At 37.9% G+C, this 20579-nt stretch overlaps 1 protein-coding gene across 1 annotated transcript in view; it reads left to right on the top strand.

Annotated features, from left to right (window-relative positions):
- The window catches only part of LOC144666795 (serine/threonine-protein kinase ATR-like), a 75909-nt gene that overhangs the window by 30056 nt on the left and 25274 nt on the right, over positions 1-20579 (top strand). The window contains exons 19-44 of the mRNA XM_078528182.1: positions 1047-1305; positions 2169-2363; positions 3472-3666; positions 4179-4355; positions 4725-5312; positions 6145-6213; positions 7067-7155; positions 7449-7503; positions 7862-7948; positions 8992-9059; positions 9262-9333; positions 10223-10340; positions 10463-10516; positions 11111-11194; positions 11471-11540; positions 11813-11950; positions 12582-12631; positions 13516-13738; positions 14122-14195; positions 14750-14826; positions 15335-15425; positions 16328-16390; positions 16732-16847; positions 17289-17406; positions 17855-17919; positions 18988-19050. Of these exons, the coding sequence (XP_078384308.1) occupies positions 1047-1305; positions 2169-2363; positions 3472-3666; positions 4179-4355; positions 4725-5312; positions 6145-6213; positions 7067-7155; positions 7449-7503; positions 7862-7948; positions 8992-9059; positions 9262-9333; positions 10223-10340; positions 10463-10516; positions 11111-11194; positions 11471-11540; positions 11813-11950; positions 12582-12631; positions 13516-13738; positions 14122-14195; positions 14750-14826; positions 15335-15425; positions 16328-16390; positions 16732-16847; positions 17289-17406; positions 17855-17919; positions 18988-19050 (3258 nt within the window). The remainder of the gene's footprint in view (positions 1-1046; positions 1306-2168; positions 2364-3471; positions 3667-4178; positions 4356-4724; positions 5313-6144; positions 6214-7066; positions 7156-7448; positions 7504-7861; positions 7949-8991; positions 9060-9261; positions 9334-10222; positions 10341-10462; positions 10517-11110; positions 11195-11470; positions 11541-11812; positions 11951-12581; positions 12632-13515; positions 13739-14121; positions 14196-14749; positions 14827-15334; positions 15426-16327; positions 16391-16731; positions 16848-17288; positions 17407-17854; positions 17920-18987; positions 19051-20579) is intronic.

Below are 20579 nucleotides of genomic sequence, written 5' to 3'. Positions count from 1 at the left end.
CACAGGCATTTTTTAAGAAGTGGCTGCAATCTCCAGATCTGTGTACCACGTCCTAAAGGAAACATTAACTGATGATGTTTGTATCCAACATATACCTGCCAACTCTCACGCCTACGAGTTGAAAACTTCGATCTCACGCCAACTCACGCTTACGAACCAATTTCTCACGCCTAGTCGAAAAATGTGAGTTATTACAACCAAAAACGACACATTTTCCAAAAAATGTAATCTCAAACCAGTGTGAGAAAATAAAACTCCATGTTAAATGAGTAAATGGCGATACCTTCCCCGAAATGACAGAGTTTTGACGAAAAAAAGCATTGGGAACGAGGTCGTGTTTAGCAAAACACGTCCACGCACTGGGATCGGGAGATGTTCGGAACGTCTTCGGAATACTTCAGACGTCTTCGGAAAACTTCGGACATTGTCGAATTGTCTTCGGAAATCCTGGCACTCTCAGGATAAAAATCTCACACCTTTGACCCAGAAAAAGTTGGCAGGTATACCAACATGCAGCGTTGGCTACCATTTTAAAGTGTTGGCAAGTTGGAATGGAGACTAAACATCAGTCTACAACCCTGTTCTCTGATGTTGTTTTGTTCGTAAAACCCCAATTCAATTTGTAATGCACAAATGTAACAATACTTGCACTAGCAAGAAAAACCTCCCCTGCCCAGTTCTGTGTTCTGTGTTCCTGATTTCATCATAGTCATGAATGAGTAAAAGTAAGTAAATTGGGTGGCTTATTAAACCACATAATATTAGGGGTCATGAATGGTCCCTCAAAATGTCGCAGTGCTCGCAATGCTCGCAAAATTTTAGTGGGTGCTTGTTTGCTCGTGCTCGCACGTTTTTACAAGTGCTCGCATGCTTGGTTTTTACTGGAGAAGGTTTTTGAAAAGTGCTCGTTGCTCGCAAGGCTAATTTTTGTCAATGCTCGTGCTCGCAAAGAAAAACGCTGTGCTCGCATGCTCGCAAATGCTTGCAAAGACCATTTGATACCCCTAATATTTATTTTTTAATGTTGATTATTTGCTTTTGCATAGCAATGTTGTACCCTTCATTGTCAAGCCAGGAGGAGCAGACTCAAATGACAACATGCAACAAACTGTCATTTCCAAGCTGAAAAAAGTGTTTGTTGAGGCTTCCTCACAAGGCAACTGCAAACTTCAAGAGACAGTGGTTTTTACAATTGGACAGCTTGGAAGAATTGCGGAAGGGGAACTCTTGCTGGTTGTGATTGTGAGTTTGTTAGAAAGCCTGACTGCTCACTCTCAGCTTATAAGAGCTGTTGCCTTCAAGCAGGTATAAAATCCTTAGTATTACGTTCTGCTTATCCAAAACAGTCTGTAACATTAATCCAGTCTTATACTTCTGTTTTATGCTTTGTCTAGTGCAAAAATCCATTTTCGGTGGTTGGGTTTGTTGCTTTTTTTTCTTCTGTTCAAATAAATGATTTTCTGATTAGATGGTTAATTTTTTCAGTCGGCATTAAAGTTTGTTGAGACAGTTTCCCAATACAACTTAGAATACTTCTGCGAAAATAAATTATTTGTAGTGCAAATGGTTGATCAATTCTCAATATTTGAACCAAATCAGCTGAAAGCAGCAAATCCTAGTAAAACACAACCTAACAATTGTCAACTGGTTGGACTGAAACTGGTCGAAAGGGCTTTCGTTTGCAACACTTTTAACCAGATTGTTATTGGAAGTGTTTCATCAAGGGCTGGATACTGGGCACATTGACTAACTTTGAACACGACTTGCATTGCCTACATGTACTTGCTTGTAACATCTCAACCACGTGTTGTTTTGTTTTAAAATCACAGTACAAGATACAGTTCTGCCCAGGTACACAAACCCCTTGCCCTCCTATCTGAAATCTTGATTTAAAAAAATGATAATAAAAAACCTGCAGGTGACATTGCCTGGCCCTATTCCCCATCCAGGGGCAAGTAATTAAGAAGGTGACATTGTTGGTCCCAGAGGGATGCGGCCCTGCTCATGGTGCTATAGGTTATTGTTGGGGTGAATTGTAAGATTTGAGGCTAAGAAGAAATGCATCATGTACTATTATCAGTGGTTATTTCTGCAATGCTTTTTTTAAGCACCACATTGTCAAGCTCAGAAGTTAACTTGTTACCTTATTTTATCACCACCACCTTTAGGTTCAAGAAGTTGCCAAGTTTCAAGGCAAGCAGCTGAAGGATCTGTTTGCTGGGTTTAAGCAGTCAATCTGTAAATTTGTAGTGGATGCAATTGACAAGATACAAAGTCAGAATCCTGTTGCTAAAGTTTCTCTGGATGTTGTCTCAGAGGTTGCTAGTGTGTTTGAATTCAGGGATGTCCACGCTTTTCTAAAGGTTCAATGTTAATACAAGTGTTTCTTCAGTAATCTTCTACATTACTAAGTTACATTGGAAAGATTTGATAAAGCACCACGTTCTTGAGAGTTAGTACAATGTGCGAGCCATGCGAGCCAGAAATCCCAAATCCCAATAAAAGGTTAACTGCAAGCTACCTAAACTAACTGTAGGCTAACCAGAGTACAATTTAGGCTAACCGAAGTGCTATTTAGGCTAACCAATGTGCTACTTAGGCTAACCTGAATGGCTTGCATGGCTCGCATGTCTCGCGAGGCATGCGAACCAGAAATCCCTAATCCCAATAAAAGGCTAACCGCAAGCTACCTAAGCTAACTGTAGGCTTACCAGAGTGCTATTTAGGCTAACCGAAGTGCTATTTAGGCTAACCAATGTGCTATTTAGGCTAACTGAAATGGCTCGCATGGCTCGCTGGCTCGCACATTGGCAATACCCCGTTCTTGATGCAAATGGCAAACGTCAGAATGCTGCTGATTCTCTTTACTATCTCTCTTCAATTATCATAAATCCATCAGAATATATTATTAGAGAATAATTTACTCATTGACACCAAACACGAAACTACTTACTTTGGCATAATTTATAAGCAGCAAACAGCAGATGGCAAAGGTTGTTTTGTTTTGCCGTTTGTGGGAAAAACGTGAAGCTTAACCCTCTATTTTTTTAATTACATGTTTGGAGTCTATTGTGTTTTAACACAATACATGACTGTAGGTTTAAAAGTCATGTATGTAGTGCAAATTAGGCTTGGGAAATCCCTGTTTAACTTTCTTTATCCCATCGTTACATTTTTACATCCTTACATCCCTTCATGTCAATCCATCCTGATTCTATCAGAAGGTAACCTACTGTTAAGTAATGATTTTGTTTTTGTTTTTGTTATGCCAAGGGATGAAAAGAGATCTGTCCATTACTACTTAAAGAGAGTTTTTTTTAAATTTACATTTTTACTCGTGAATGCATGAACGAGTATAGTTTAGCCTTTCATCCTTCCATCGATGTGTTGTAAACATTATGCAAATTAGCTAACGCATTCACGAGTGGCTCATAGACCCCTTTGATTTTCTTTGTTTCTTTTTTTCTGCAGAACACATTGCGTTTTGTTATCCCATACCTGGTCAAGAAAGCCTCGCCTTCATCATCAGCAATCTTACGGCATATTGCTAAAGAGCTGAAGATGAACAGACGGGAGATGTTACTAGAAAACTTCAAATTCATATTCTCTTTTCTTGTGAGAACATGTTCACCATCTGAGCTAGAGAAAGCTCTTGGTTATGTGCAGGTAAATTTTAATGTTAGTAGTGTTTTTTTTTTTTTGGTGAAGGAGGTGGGCTTCAGTGGAGGTTGGGGGCAGTCAGGCAGGCACGGAACATGTGGAATACAGCCGTGTTCTGCCATAGTAGCCGTAGTCCGCTCCATCTGCTAGATCAAGATAGCTCATTTGTGCTGGAATTTAGTTCTGCTTTCTGTAACACAACGTGTTTAGAAGTAATGCTTCCCCTTCTGGATGGGATGCTTATAACTCCATCGCAGGTTTCTCCTGATAATTTTGTCACGTTGCTCCTTTTGAAACTCAAGTAGAGATGCTTTGCACCAGTCAATCGTTTTGCCATATAACAACACCATGACCCCTCTCAAAACCAATTCCAATTCATTATAATGCATTATTTTGCTTTGTGTATTCCACATTTATTTAGCAAATAACTTTTACAGTTTCTGCCAGCTAATTGGTATTTTTGGTATTCTCTTCGTGTGACACACACCCTTTTGTAATATGTTCACTTTATATTTCAGAAAGAGACAGATGTAGAGCTTGGCAGTCTTTTACGATCAGAGGCCCAGAGTGTATACAATCAGCTGCTATTGTATCTTAGTGTTAGTTACAACAAAGTGTTCAGTGGGCTGGCAATGCTAGCATCAAAGGATGACACATATACTGGGCCAAAGGATCTACAAACCACGCAACATCTGGTAAGGCATCATTAATTTTCCACAAGTGTTTTAGTGCAAGAATTGTCGCAACATTGGTATTTTGATTCGCATTTTGCTAAAGCAAGTTGCAACCTTTGCAAACAACTACTGAAACACAAGCTTTGATATTCCCCTCCCCCCATGTAGGTGAAACTAGTACTTATCTTATTGCTCATAATCAATTGCCATAATTTGGCCTTGGTGGAGGAAACGCCAGTTCACCAAGCATTAATCAACTTGGAGTATATTGCTACCTTTTCTGGATGTGACACAAGTCCATTCTGGTTACCTTCCCACTTCTTGGCAGATTGCTATGACGGTTTTCCTTAAATATTGTACAATGTGAATGCTGTCCTTTTGTCTCTGTAGGCAAATTTTCTTCAATCCAGGTTGCTTGGCATCCTTGCTTTCTACAACACTGTGCTTCTAACAAATACTGATTTGGAAGAAAAGAGGTTGGCTCTGGAAAGCCTCACAAAGCTCATGCAAGTGATGGGACGCAAGTTCATTACCACAGTACGAGTCAAAGTCATGGGCATCCTACGACTGTGTTTAAGATTCCAGGACAAGGGGTTCCCTGAGCTGTCATGTGATGCGTGGGAAAGCTTTGTACGAAATGTGGAACTGTCAAGTCTTGGCCCGATGCTGAGCCAAATTGTTGTTACTCTTTTGCCATACCTGAACAAACTTCCTGCAAGAGTTACACAGATTTTTCACTTTCTGATTGTAGAAAACAAAGCATCTTTGCAGGACTATTTTCACGAGATCTATTTTCTTCCTGACATTCCAGAACTCCGCAGAGTCAGTGCTGTACTCAGGTCGTGTAGTGGAAAAGCCTCTAAGAATATGGACCTACAAGCTCAACTACGGCAGTCTCTGAAGGGTATTTCACATGAAAGTGCTGATGTGCAAAGGCACGCTTTATCAAAGCTCAAACAGTTACTTCATGATCACCAGGTAAACATTACCTCTTTTGAGTCGTAGTGTTAAATTAATAGTAACAAGTAACAGGTGTCTAGAAGGAGGGCCAGCTTTGTGTAACTCTCGTCAATACTCAATAAAAACAGGGTTCCTATACAATAGGACCCCGTTTTCAGTTGAGCCTTGACATAAAAAAGCTTTACGTGCTCTTAGGAATCTTGACAACTAGCACTTGGTTGTTTCAATGCCTTTCCATACTTTTATTTTAACACTGATTTAGGTATTCAAATCAGATAATAGCTTGGAGTTTATTAAAAACAATTCACTCATTGTTTTCCAATTCGGTTTGAAAGTCGAGACTTAACTAGGTGAGCACAGATTTGTTTGCCCTTCCAGCATTAAACAGTTCTTATAAACGCTCTGCGACTAAAAAGGTGCAAAAGTACAAGCATTTTTTAACAAGTTTATTTCGTATAGATATTCCAGGAATGATGAATATGACACAAGTATCTTTCTCGGTAGATGTTGTTTCTAAGGAATGATTCAGTGGCAATAGCAACGTTGCAACCTCCCTGGATAGGTTGCTAGCCTACCTTAGGTCACCCTTAGCCCACCCAATATTTTGCCCTTGCACATTTAAACTTAAAAATTATGAGTGGACAGGGGTACTGAGAGGAAACGACCTTACCCAGGAACAGAATACAGTGACCCAGGCTGGGGCTTGAACCTGTACCTCTGATAACAGAGTCAAACACACCAACGATGTGCCTCCAACGATGGCAATGCTGGTTATTGGTGTAGTTTATGTTACAAGTGTATGTTGCTGTACATGTACATGCATCACTGGATGGTCTCTGTCTGTTTTCAGGCTACTCTGCATGGTTATGTCCTCAGTAATGAAACAGTTGATCCTATTATTCCACAGCTTATCAATGCGGTTAGTAACCCATTTTTTAAAATGATATTTTTAATTTGCTAGTTTAGAAATTAAATTTGTGTGATCAAAACCAGAGTACATGTAAAGGTCTGGTAGTTTCATATGTTTCCTTAGCATCCCATGGCTAAAGGTATCATAATTACATGCTCTATTTATAAAACAATGGCATGTACTAAAACCCGAAACAACGAAACGAAACCACCGAAACAAAACGACCGAAACGAGCAAAACGAAACCGCCGAAATAACCGAAACGGCCGAAACAAACAAAGCCCATTACAATAATTGAGAGCTAACCGTAAACAGGCTAACCGGAGTGCATAGTAGGCTAACCTAAGTGAAAAGTAGGCTAACCAGAGTGTGTAGTAGGCTAACAGGAGTGTATAGTAGGCTAACCGAAGCAAATGGTAGACTACCCAGAGTGTATAGTAGGCTAAACTGAGTGAAAAGTAGGCTAACCGGAGTGTGTAGTAGGCTAACAGGAGTGTATAGTAGGCTAACCGGAGCAAATGGTAGACTACCCAGAGTGTATAGTAGGCTAAACTGAGTGCATAGTACAGTAAGTGGCGAAAATATTGAAGTTGTGCTTGTTTCAGTAATTTTGTTTCGTTTTGCTCATTTCAGCCGTTTTCGGTTGTTTCGGTGGTTTCATTTCGGTCGTTTCGGCTGTTTGTTGGTTTTGTTTCGTTGTTTCGGGTTTTAGTACATGCCTAAAACAATATGTTAAAGTTTATGACTGGTTGATGTATAGTCTTAGGCAAGACATCACTGGGTTAATTCTTTAATTTTTCTATGACTGCTATCAATGAAGTTGACATGTACAGTAACTACTACAAACCCATAATTTTCTGTAGCTGATGTCCAGCTGCCGTGTGACTGATTCTGAAGCTAAAATTCTTGTGGCAGAATGTCTTGGAGAACTTGGAGCAGTAGATCCTGGCAGGTCAGTTTGCATTTCATCACTTTGACAGTCAAGAACCTGTTTCCCTTAAACACCTAGACCAGCACTTGATCCTCATCAGCTGTTTGAAGTCACACTTCACACTTAGAAGGTGGCATATCTGCACAATTCACTGGTTTTTGAATTGTACACAACTTTTCGCCATTCACTAATTTGTTACATAAGACATGGCTTTACCTTATGTTAGTGCGGAGGTATATATGCTCTTTTATTGAACTCCAGTTCAGTAAACAATAATTGACCACTGTAACAAAATTGTAATTGTTTTGTTTTAGGTTGGATAAGCTGCCAAATGACCCTGTACTTGTGGATGAACAGACAGTGTTTGAGGTATAAACTGTACAGTTAGAATAAAATGTCTTCCCTATCACATCTTTCTAGTTCAACACACCCTGGTTGGGTTATTGCACTGGATCTTGTGCACTTACTGGCTAAATCAGATTTACTGCCAACTATCCTTTACAGTTCTGAAGCCAAACCCTGTTAATGTTGACGGTATATATTGATTTATAAAATTACCAGCTTGCTTTAACAATGTCTATTTTAATGGCAGAGAAACTGATTGGTATGGTATGGATCATTAATTTTGTTGTATCAAATCTGTGGGGACTTACAATGTAATTTGTATGTGCAAACGTTTTTCTTGTGTGATGAAGGTGTTCTGTTTAACTGTTATTATTGTTTTCAGAGTGGTTGTGATGATACACAGTTTGCTGTTGAGCTCATTAATCAACTTGTTCAAGCATTCCTCGCCGCCCATGATACAAGAGCACAGGTAAGACCCGGGGGGGGGACTTCCTATAAATGGGCTAATGGGGATGTGCCGCTGGATGGGGTCGCATTCTCACGACTGGACTGACTATAATGGGGTCGCCATTTCAACCTTTTTTTATAGGGTGGCTAGAATGGGGTCACACTTTTCCGGGATTTTGAGAGTACGAAAATCTGGCAAGTTGTGATTTATGAACGGAAATATTCGCCGAAAAAAATGTTACTGTATTTATTGCTGTTGTTCAATATTTGACAAACAGCTCCCAGAAAGTGACTAAGTTGGGGTCGTAAAAATTAAATTTACCCAAAAGTGACTAAGATGGGGTCTATAATTGGCCATAGAATAAGACTATAATGGGGTAGGGGTTCTGAGAGGCCAGCGGCACATACCCAACAAAAATTTCCCTAAGTACCCCCCCCGGGAGGTAAGACTGCTTGTTTTGAATTATTATATAACAACATGTCTGCTATGACAAAACTTGCAACACACGTCTTTTTACACACTATACTGTGCTCACTCGGAGTAATACAGTATCGTTTTAAGGAAATATGTTTAACTTAGGGTTCGTTTGGTGCTTTCTAATCCAAGAAAGTGATAAATACTTTATCTTTCAGGGTAAGTGGCAGGGATGGCGGAGCCAGGGGGGGGCTGGGGGAGCTTTAGCCCCCCCCCCCCCACTTTTTCCGAAAAAATAAAGACTTTTTAAGAGAAGAGTCTCTTAAGCCCCCCCCCCCACTTAAAGTCACTAGTCAGCCCCCCCCCCCACCTGGAAAACTGCTCCGCCGTCCCTGATGTGGGAAATGTTTTTCCAAAGTATTAATTAAAGAGATTAATTATTTGAGAAATAAAAAAATGTGTGATTGCATATGATCGAGATCCTTCGTACAAACTCTAACCAACATCTTGCAATGGAAGTAAGACAATTGATTGGAACTTTTAGTGCATTTGAAGGTAGATGTGCATCAAAGCCAAAAGCGTTTTCTATTACGTGGTTCCACTTGGCTCCCAGTCCCTTTTCTTGTTAAGTGTTTTGCACGTTCTTTCAGGATTGCTCTGCATATGCCATCCAAGAAGTGCTGTTAACTTACGAATGCAGCGAATCAAAGAAGAATGGGTTAGTATTTACATTTCAAATCTCTTATTTATAATGCGTTGGTGTTGACTGTAATAACGATGAAGAACTCTGTTTTAATAATAAAATGCATTGAGGTTAAGCCCATACTTTATAAATTGTATCATACGAAATTCCTCCTTGTGTCATCACCTATAACCTGCTGTAAAGGGAATATTTTAGAATTTTTGCCTTGTTTGCATAGGGCTGGCTACAATCTGTGGCAAAAATTTCCAGAACATATCCAAGAAGTACTTAGACCGCACCTGTATTCAAAGTAAGTGAAGTTTTATTTCTCTTTGTTTGCATCTCAAGATACAGTGAATAGGAGTTAAGAAGCAGTCTTGGTGCACATGTAATAATGTATCAAACACAAGAGGCAGTGATGTAATGTATATGAAATGATTCATATATATGAACTGCGGATGTATTTTAGTGTAGTTCATATTTTCCCGTGAGAGGAGTGAAATGATGTAATGTATATGAAATGATTCATACATATGAACTGCGGATGTATATGACAGTGATAAATGATCATCGCAGTCGATAAATGATCATCGCAGTCGCAGTGAATTTGCTTAAATTGGAATTTGCTTTCATATACATGAACTCACAATTGACCTCGCTCCCAATGTGTGGCTTCAATAGCTCAGTTGGTAGAGCATCGCACTGGTATCGCGGAGGTCACGGGTTCGAATCCTGTTGAAGCCCTGAATTTTTTTCAGGCTTCTTTATTGCTTAAATTGGAAATTCACTGCGATGATCATTTATCACTTTCACAAGAGACAGTGTTTCATCAGGTATCGAAACACAGAGGAGAGAGTTGAAATTACGACGTGCAGCCGAATATCTTTAACATAATTCAAGGTGCTTAGATGGCCGATGAAACACCTTTTCAAATGTTAGATATATCTTATCAATCCAAACAAAAAGTACGGAGTAGGAGAAGTAAAATTGTAAAATCTATGTTAATTAAGACCGGGTATCCAAACCTCCTTCACAGTTTTGATTTTCTTTGTTTTAACTTGTTGAATTATATATGAGTTTGAGAAAGCAAATGTGACATAGAAGTTCTTTGTTAGTGTTATAATTTCACAAGAACCTTTCCAGTGGTTAATCTGAAGAATTATATCTAGTCTTACAAAAGTTCATGTTCCCAATTACAGGTACCTTAGTTCTACCACACCCAATTGGTCCCGGCTTCCAAAGCCTATTTACAGGAGTCCAAAGGGTAGGGTGTTCAATGAATGGGTCAGCACATGGACTTCGTATATGATCACCAAGGTACGATGTACAGTGATAGAAAACAACTTCCTTTAAATTCCTGCCAAATGCACACGAGCTGTGCTTAGAGAGAGTCAGACAACAGATGTTTCTCTGAAACTAATTGTTTTTCTCTCTTCTAGGTCAAGAGCCAGAAACCATCACATATGTTTCAGGCTTGCAGTAAGATTTTTAAGGTAATTAAGGCCATTTTCTTGTGAAGTGTAATAATGTAAATGAATAAACAGACTGAAGAAACAGACTACAGAAACAGGAGATGAGCAAGCCTGATAGGGCCAATAGGCTGGAATGTTGACTCTACACTGACTGACAGGTTGTTGAGTATGGATGGAAATCATACCCCAGTACATGAACTCAGAGACACTGCATAGATTTGTTTAGGGCTGTCATCAGTATGGAATGTCTTTGACTTGAATTGCATGGGTGTAGAGCAGTTTTCAATTGAGTGTAGTAAAACCAAAACCAAAGTAATAACTCTGGTCAATTACAAAGGACACAGACAATTCAGTGAACCAGTCAAAACACGAAGCAAATACATGTAGTTGGTACGAAGCGCGGAAAAACGTGCGCGAGCGAGTCACGATTGGTTTTGGTTTTAGTTCTGATTAGCAGAGAAAGTGGTGCGAAATTTTTAAACCAATCACTAAGCGTAAAAATGCAAAACCAAAGCAAACGCAATTAACTTTTTACACTCAAGTGAAAACCGCTCTATGAATGAGGCTGTTCTTTGGTTTCCTCATGTACTCATTCTTTGGACATGCTTTTTGCAGCATGACGTCAAGACTGCCTTGTTCCTGCTTCCACATGTGCTCCTGTACGTGCTGCTAGATGGCACACAAGAAGATGTGGAAGAGGTAAGCTGCAAAATAAGCATTCGACTAAAATGCATAAATCTTGTCAAATTAGTTGTGAACAATTCATACGACAGAGTAGGAAGTTAACATAAAATTCTGCTTCAACTCTCTTGTCCAAAGTATGTTAAATATGAGTTATAACGTTTTCTGAGTCACATACAGATTGGAGTTCATGTTTTATCAGATTTACAAACCTTGGTTTGTTTCTTTGGTTTAGTTTGTAATCTTATACAGAGTTCACAGCCACCTGTTCTGTATTTATTGCTTGTTAACCAGGTATATGTAGAGATCATGGCAGTTCTTACCCATCTGCAAAGAAATGAAGAGCTTCCAGCACCGTCATCTGGTTAGTCTATTTTTCCTTTATTTTTAAAATTTGAAATGACGTGGTTTGCTCTGTCTCTGTAAAAAGTAATTTGGATTGAGAATAGAAAGGGCTTACATTGTGTACATACTGTTATTCTTGGAGACAAACAGACAGGCAGACAGACAGACAGACAGATAGACAGACAGACAGACAGACAGACCGACCGACCGACCGACCGACCACACTGAACACCTTATGGAACCTTTTCACTTAGTAAAGTATCCTCATCAAAGTATATATTTGTTTTGTAGATTTCCGCCAAATGAGTGCTCAGACCGTATTTTCAGCTCTGGACTATTTGAACCGTTGGACCAGAGCAAAGGCTCACAGTTTAGCAGTGAAAACACAGCTGGTGTCTACAAAGAATCGTTTCGGTGCATCTACCACAGGTATAACTCGACATTTGTAACTTTAGTAACTACATAAAACGATTATTTGAAATTACAAAAATCTAGACAACTTTCAGGTGTTTTTGTGTGGTACCAATTGACCCTCTAGACCTGTACATAAGTTGACGGATTTGTTCATAAGGGCAGGAAGTTGCCTTTTGCTCAAAGATATTCAAGTTGACTGAAGACTGAAGAAGGAAAAGACAATAATATAACATAGTCTTACTCTACTCATTGTTTCTTTTAATAAATAGCTATAACTGTGTTCTCCTGCTGCTCTTCTGTATTCTTTTTCTTTTTCTTTTCTTAACTGTTCTTATGTAAACGTGGGTTGTGCAATGACATGGGTAGCAAAAATGGCATAGGTCATGCAGTGGGACATATGACATAACTTCTGCACAGGCATCAGTCTTGTTCCGCGCCCCAGACCGACCTATAATTTGGGCAATGTTATTTAATAGGTCACACAATGACATAAACGATACAATGATTTGGGTCATGCATTGCCTTGAGTCATGCAATCGCATAGTTGACAGAATGAGTTAGGCCATGCAGTGGGAAGAATAGAACTCGATTTTAGCTTGTTGAGATTACTTTCAATTGTAACATGTTTCTTGTTATGGTATTAAAGGAATCCATGATCACAAAGGAGTGGAAAATTTTCTGGAAAAAATTCCTCAGGTAATCCTTATTGAGTTGTATTGTTGTTTGATATTTTACTTGCGATCCCTGCAAGTGAATTCTATGGGGCAAGACATAGACAATAAATCCCTTCGGATTAGTTTGCATAGTTGAAATTGACATTTGGGCTGTTTGAAGGATCAGGGCTCGAGACTAACTTTTTTGCTAACTAGCCAAGTGGCTAGTGACAGCTTTGATTTCACTAGCCAAAACTTATTTTCTTCTAGCCACAATTTTTAAGCATAGTTCTTCTTTTAAGTGGGAGGGGGGGGGGGAGGGTGAAAACAATGTGCGATAATGTTTAAACCTTGAGCCATAAAATGTTCCTTAAATCTTCATGTTTTTTTTTTCTTACATATTTGGGCTTTGTTCTTTACTATAGAAATTGTAGATGTACATGCGTTTTTGTCAACTAGATTGTTTAAAGCTTCACATTCTATAATGTCAACAGTTTACTTGTTACTTATATTCTCTGAAAGACGATTATAATAAATGCGGTTTCTTGCCACTAATGCCTGATTTTTTCACTAGCAATTTTGGCTAGTGAAAGGCCAAAACCTACTAGCTAAAACTGCATTTTTACTGGCCTTTGGCTAGTTGGCTACCGTTAGTCGCGAGCCCTGACTGGATCACCTGAAATTCTCGTATGAGTAGTTCATTTATCAAACACATGAAATTGTGTTTTGAGTAAAACAAAAAATAGTGTAGACAGATCACAGAATAGCTCATTCCATTTCAATTTTAATTGCTTTTACAAAAGAACATGCATAATCTGCAATCAAAGGAGGAAAACAACTCTGTCATGAGCACCATGGAACTATAAAATAAATGAAAAGGATAATGTTGCCTCAGTTACATTTATCTTCATCTCATTTCTATTATAGGACGTCCTGGCTCATGCATCATTTCACTGCAAGGCATATGCTCGTGCATTGATGCACTTTGAGGCGTTCATCTCAAGTCAGCGGCAGGATCTTCAGCAGCATCTGGGGTTTGTTCAGAAGCTCTACATAGCACTGGATGAACCTGACGGAGTGGCAGGTGTGGCGGCGAGCAGGAAACAGGAGCCAACTCTACATGAACAGATCCTTGATCATAAAAGCTCAGGTTGAGTGTCTTTTTCTTTCAATCAATCAATCAAATCAATCAATCAGTCAATCAATCAATCAATCAATCAATTAATAAATCAAGTTTATTTATCCTTGTATCTGGGAGTCCCCTTGCAAAACATATGCTAATATGCAGTGTTTGAATTTTTTTTTACTGCTGATTTCCATACCTCTGTGTTAATGCCGTGTTGAAAATTCATATCACTGTAATATCAACACTTACTTAGGCCCCCCCCCCCCCTCTCTTCCCCCCTCCCATTATGCCAATTTGTTTTTCTGCCTCCTCATTATTTTTATCGAACTTGGGTATTAATGTGTTGTGTTGACCGCGTCGCACCTGATTTTGGCCTTCATGCTTTTTTGTCCTTTCTTTTTTAAAAGGAAAGCTATGTGATGCTTCAGCTCGCTATGAGAGAGCAATTCAAGAAGAACCAGGAGAGATAGGGCACCATAAGGTGAGAGTTTATGTAGTAGATAAAATATGAGGGGGAGATCTGCATGGGCGTTTACAATAGCGAGCCGATAGGCGAGCCATTGTAAATGGCCATACAGATCGGACGCAAATATTTTATTCTACTTGTGAAATGAAAACTATAAAATAAATGTAAAGTATTGTTATGCGAATCAGTAGAGATCTGTATCAAAAGTTAATAAATACTAATTAGCTGAGCAGGAGTTTGTATCAAAAGTTAATTCTATTGTCTGATTTGTATTGGGGTTTACAGATGTGTACATGTGATCTGAATACTGTGCTGGGATTGGTTTGCACCCTCATGAATAGTTTTTTTTTTTTTTTTTTTTTTTTAGACCTCATGAATAGTTAATGAATTTTACAATCAATTTTACACGATGGATGGTTATTGAGTAATATTGTTGTTTTTTTGAAAACCAACCCCTGCGTGGTCAAATGCAAACAAAATTGACCACTGGATTTCTCATTCTGAATACTGTGATTGTAGACCAATTAAGTTCTTTTTGTGATGTGTTTAACACTTTGTGTCACATTTAGGGCTTGCTGCAGTGTCTCATTGATCTTGGTCAAGTCACCACTGCACTAATTCATGTTGATGGGGTGGTCACACGCAGGTTTGTTGACATAATGACAGAAAGAGCTTCATCTACTTATCTTTGAAAGTTGTTACTACAAGTTGCTTTTGATAGAAACAAACAAACAAAAACAACAAAAACCCCTGCAAACAACTCTGTCTCCCTGACTCTCGACTTTCTGACTGTTAAGAACAGTAAACATCTAATTTCGTCTTTCGTCAAGCAGACAGGGGAAACAAATAAATAAACTCCTTAACTAAATATAAAGAGGACGTCGCATTATCTTTATGTACAACCCAATATTTATAATAAATTTATAAAAAGTATGATAACCAGAATCTGCAATTTTAAATTTCTGACACTGAGCCAAAATAAATTAAAAATATTTTGAGTTCAGCGCCACAATGGTTTATATGAGCATAATAACCACAAAAGTGTAGCCCTTTTGACGACTGAGCTTTTTTAGTTTGTTGTCATATATTTTAATGTCCCAGTTACTCCTTTTAAGAAGCTATTCAGGAAAAGGTCTTTGCATTGTTTTTTTCAGATCAGAGTGGGAGAAATCCTTGAATACTTACCGTGTTGAGGCCTCCTGGAGGCTGGGGCAGTGGGACTCTCTTGAAAGTTATCTCAAACTGGTATGTCCTAACTAACTTCTTTAGGCTTTTGAGCTATCGTTAGATATTTTGAAGAGGCTAGCTTTTTTTTTTCAAGGCCACAAGTTCCTGCAAACAACTAACAGAATTTCCATTTTCCCTAAACCGGGCGCATATGGTTTCCCCCTAAGCCCCAGCACACTTTTTTCAGATTTCATATATCCTAGTGGTAAGAGGCACATTGAGAGTGAAGTATATCAGTAAATGCAACGTGAAAAGACTAGCCAGGGCTATACCTAGACCTCGTAATCCATATTTTGTTGGACTAACCATTAGAGAGGTTTTGTACAAGGCAATATTTCTGTACACAAGTTGCTTAAAGCATTGTCCAACATACTAGGAGATCTTTTAGTCCTTCTTTTCCTTCTTTTTCTCCCTTTGGAACAAACATTTGGAGCATTACACAGTGTAATGTGGCTCCTGCACTTCAGCATTGCAAGACAAATTGCACAAAACATTACCTAGTATCACACTTTGTACAGACCAATGCAGTGCTTTCAGCATCTTAGATAGATATATAAACAACTTTATTTAGAGAGGGTGGTATGTAACAGAAAATTTGTGATGAACTTGTAGCCCTCTATTCTAAAAATTTTACAATGCTTAATGTACAACTAATTTATCTAAATTCATCTAGTTAATAAACTACAAAATCCCCTAAAAGTGCTTAAGTTACAATAATTAAAATACAACTTATTAATCTACTACATCTAATTACAAAGCTAAAACCTATAAAATGCTAAAAATTGAAAGGAAAGAAAAAGATATGTACATGAGTTAAAAATAAATTAAGCTAGGATTACTGAGTTACTTTTACACATGTACTCATGTGCTTGCAATTCCTTTCCTGTTGAGCTGACACCTTTCTGCATACCGGTTTTCAGGAAAGAGGTGTTGGTAATTGGGATATTGGCTTGGGACGAATCCTGTTAGCTGCCAAAGAAAAGGTTTGGAATCGATGTTATCTTTAGAGATTTTGTGTTGATTACTATGCTGTAAATCTGCCACATTTACCTTATAAGGTTCTGTGTTGATTACCATGGTGTCAATCTGTAATTAATTTCCATATTGGGAAGTAAAGGCTGCTATTAAAGGTATTATTTAACTCCTCAATAACCACATGAACATAAGTTTAAGAGAATGTAAATTTTGTTTACTAAGTTGTACCAAATACATTTAAAAAATGACATATCTTTCAAATGAAATATGCGGTCCATGTAAATGTTTGATTTCTTTTTTGTAGCAAAACTTTGTCCCAAAGATAACCATCATTTTTTCCTTATTCCAGAATGAGAATGAATTTAGAGACCAACTGAGGATAGTTCGCAGTCAGCAGATGGGATTCCTGTCTGCTGCCAGCATGGAATCTGGGTCCTATCAACGTGGATATGAACATATCGTTAGGTAAACAGAGACTCAAAAATAGGAACTTGTATATTAGTTTACTTAAAATATCCCTTAGAAAAACAAACATGTCTGGGTAATAATAGTTAATAATAGATGTCTTCTTAAGGCCATGTGAATGCTCCCGGCAGTTATATTTGTACCTTTGCCGTGTTTTTTGAAATCTAAACCAAAGAATAACACGATAAAAAAGATATGTAATAGTAAACTGACTAATTTTTGTGCATTTTATATAATAAATACGTTATGTGCAGCCAGTCATAAACATAAGGCTGGACTTCAAGGCTAGCACCTATGGGATAAAGATTTATCTTATTTCTGGGCTTCTGATTTAAAACTGAAGCTCTCGGCTCTTCAGTTTCGTTTCGGCTTTGACCAAATGCATTGCTATGCTTAATGAATATAAATATGCACCATATTGACTCCTTCTTTCTTTTCAAGACTTCACATGCTGCGTGAACTGGAGGAAGCCGTACAAAGAAAGTGCCATGTTGCAGCTGATGGTGTTGATACTACGGGTGTGGCTAGTGACTGGGAGTCACGCTTGCACATCTCACAGGTTTGGGACAGCTATGGTTGTAAAATAATTAGGATCATATATAACTTGTTTTCCGTTTTCCTCTCCATGACCTGCAAAATACTGTTGAATTGTCCTTTATGCTTGTATTGCATTGGCAAGCCTGCAAATAACAACTTGTCATTAGACGAATCTTCACTGAAAGCTAAGACTGGGCAGCTCTGCTACAACTAAATTCGAAAATAATATTTTTTTCTAAATTTAAAAAAATTGGAAAAAATTGTGAACTTCTATAGACAGCTTTTAATACCAAGACACTTTAAAGTTAAACAAGTGGGAAGAAAAGTCCACCAGACTGTCTTTTTGTTGGGTCAATATATTGTCCCTGGACAGACAATTGACTTGCTTAGAGAAGAAAATTTTTTGCAAACTTCCTTGGTCAATGTGATGTTTGCCTCTATCTGATTAATTTGTTTTGAACAAATTGCAGCCATCTTTTCGCACGAGGGAGCCAATTTTAAGCTTGAGACGAGTTGTTTTAAAGCTATTACCAAGGTAACTGTTGGTAAATAATAATAATAATAATAATAATAATAATAATAATAATAATAATAAAGGGTTTCATAGAATGCCTTGACATTGTGTCATAGACCTTTACCTGCCGTCAATCATACATATGATGACAATAAATGAATCTTGAATAAAAGAAAAAACAAATGGATCAAAATCTATCAATCAAGCCCAATAGACGAACCCGATAAAAAGAACTTCTGTTTCCTTAGAGGTCCCTTGATTGTTAAAAGCCACAAGTTACTACTTCAAGGTGTTACTGTTCATATTTAAACGCAAAAGAGTACAAGGGCAGATGAGCGCCTCAGAAAATCAGCTTAGGGAGGAATCTTGTTGATGATCAGACAGAAGTCACAAAATGTATTGTCTTGAATCATGTTTTCAAGTTTTTAATGTGTGTTCAAATCATTGAAAAGTAAGTTTTAGCCAGGTTTCCAAAAGTTTGGTACTTTGTACTCGAGTTTTGATATCTTACTTAACTAGTAGTGACAGACTGATAATTAATATTGTTCTGGTGAATGTCTGGCAATTACATTTAGTTAGCCAGTAGCCCGGGGGGGGGGGGGTACTCCCAATAATGGCCTATATGGGGAGGCTCCGCCCGAAAGCGGTACCTTTTTCAGACTTCAGGTATATTAAAGGGTAGGGATTTCACGAGTTTAAGTATATGAAAGGGTATGGAAATCTGTCATTTGGCTATTTAAAAGGGTTTTTTATTAAAATATTTCGAACAGACGCAATTTATGGCTGTATTATTTTAATTTATTAAGCGCTACATAAAAATGACAAGAAATCGTCCTATTTTAAGTACACGCCATGTCTCTTAGGTATACAAAAGGGGTACCTTTTTTCAGTTAAAGGTATACGAAAGGAGTACAATTTCTGTCAATTTCAGAGTCTTCATTTTAGTTCGATCAGTATATCATGCAATGTTGCCTTTGTTTATTTTCAATGCTAATTTCGCAGCGGCTATAAATGTTTACTCAAAAAAGTGTTTATTATCGTTCTCTATTGTCATTGCTGTTAACTTAGTTTTTGTTTAAATATCTTAAGCTCTGACGAGTTGCAAAAAGAGGCAGGAAAAAGCTGGTTGCAGAGTGCAAAGGCAGCTAGGGGGTAAGTAGTGTTAATTGTCATCCCACCCTCACTCAGTAGCGTTAAAAAAAACTACAAAACAAATAAATCCCAATAAAATAATGACAAATCCCCGGATATTGCTACTCCACGTGTGTTCACACGATACGGGAATAACCTTCATACCAGTATGAGTTTATTCCGGTTCCTATGTCATAACAGATGTCATAAAGCTACACCATATAAGTGCCTAAAACCAAGGTCTTATTATCTCAAACGCAGTTTTGGTTTTGATTATTCTGGGGCCATTAACCCTTGCAAGCTTTAGAAAGGGAATCAATGACTTTTGCTCCTTAACGGGCACCTTCACGGCAAGCACGTAAAACAGTATTCAAGAATTTATTTTCATTAAATACTGATGTTTTATACCGTGTTTAAGACGGAATCCACTAGGAAGTCGAGTAATATTTATTAAAGTTGGACAAAACAAAAATCAATTTCCAGAATAATTTAAATCCTATTGCGTTATTTCCTACCCTTAATAAAAGGTAAAGATGTGAGTAATTATCCTTGATAACACCAACAACAATTTCTTATTAGAGTCTGAGAAAATGAATTTCAAAGTTCACAAGGTATGGGCAAAATCTCACGTGTAGCCATTTTGTAAATTCGTCTTAAGCGATTAAGTGGAATTCAGCGGAACTTCAAAATGTGTTTTCGATGTGTGGTGTTGTTAGAAAAGATTTCTTTTGATAAGATATTTGAAGCAGTAACAAAAAAGTTTGCAATAAGGTGGAAATAATTCTGGTACAACAATTTCTTATCAGAGTCTGAGAAAATGATATTTAAAGTTCACAAGCTATGGGCAAAAGCTTACATCTTTTAAGAGATTCAGTGGAATTCAGCGGAACTTCAAAATGTGTTTTCGATGTGTGGTGTTGTTAGAAAAGATTTCTTTCGATAAGATATTTCAAGCAGTAACACAAAAGCTTGCAATCAGGTGTAAATAGTTTTGGCACATAATTTTGTCCAATAACTACTCGAAGACCTGGCGGATTTCCTCTTAAATAAAGTTTTGTCAAGGGCAATGTCAGTGGTACATTTGGCTGTCTTCTTCAAAGTGTTGCACTTAACCTCGATCTTTATAGATGAATGAAAAGTTGTTGTATAATACACACAAAACACCAGAGAGAGTGTTTCAATACATTTCTAAACAAGTAGAAAACAGTTGAAAATACGACATCCAGAGCAACATTTTTGACGAACTTTAAAGGGACTGTGTCACGGCTAAGTTAATCTTATGTTATTAAATTTTGCCAAATATTCGCTACGAAACTAAATGTTTGCAAAGAAATTAATTCTTTGATACTAAATAACAAAACCATAGCTTCATGGCAGCCAAATGTGTCTCCGGGGCGTCATAAATTAAAGTTACAAGCAGACAAGATTAACTTTGAAAACTGTTCCGCCGGACCATATTTCAAAAGCCCACATCGCAATCCGTTTCAATCTTCGACACTTTTGGCCATCCGTACCTTCTTTTGCATTTGGTGTGTTATTTAAATATCCCT

Source organism: Oculina patagonica, chromosome 9 (genome assembly GCF_052425735.1).
Source record: "Oculina patagonica isolate OP01 chromosome 9, crgOcupat, whole genome shotgun sequence".
Taxonomy (NCBI): domain Eukaryota; kingdom Metazoa; phylum Cnidaria; class Anthozoa; order Scleractinia; family Oculinidae; genus Oculina; species Oculina patagonica.
This window is presented reverse-complemented; position numbering and strand designations above follow the sequence as displayed.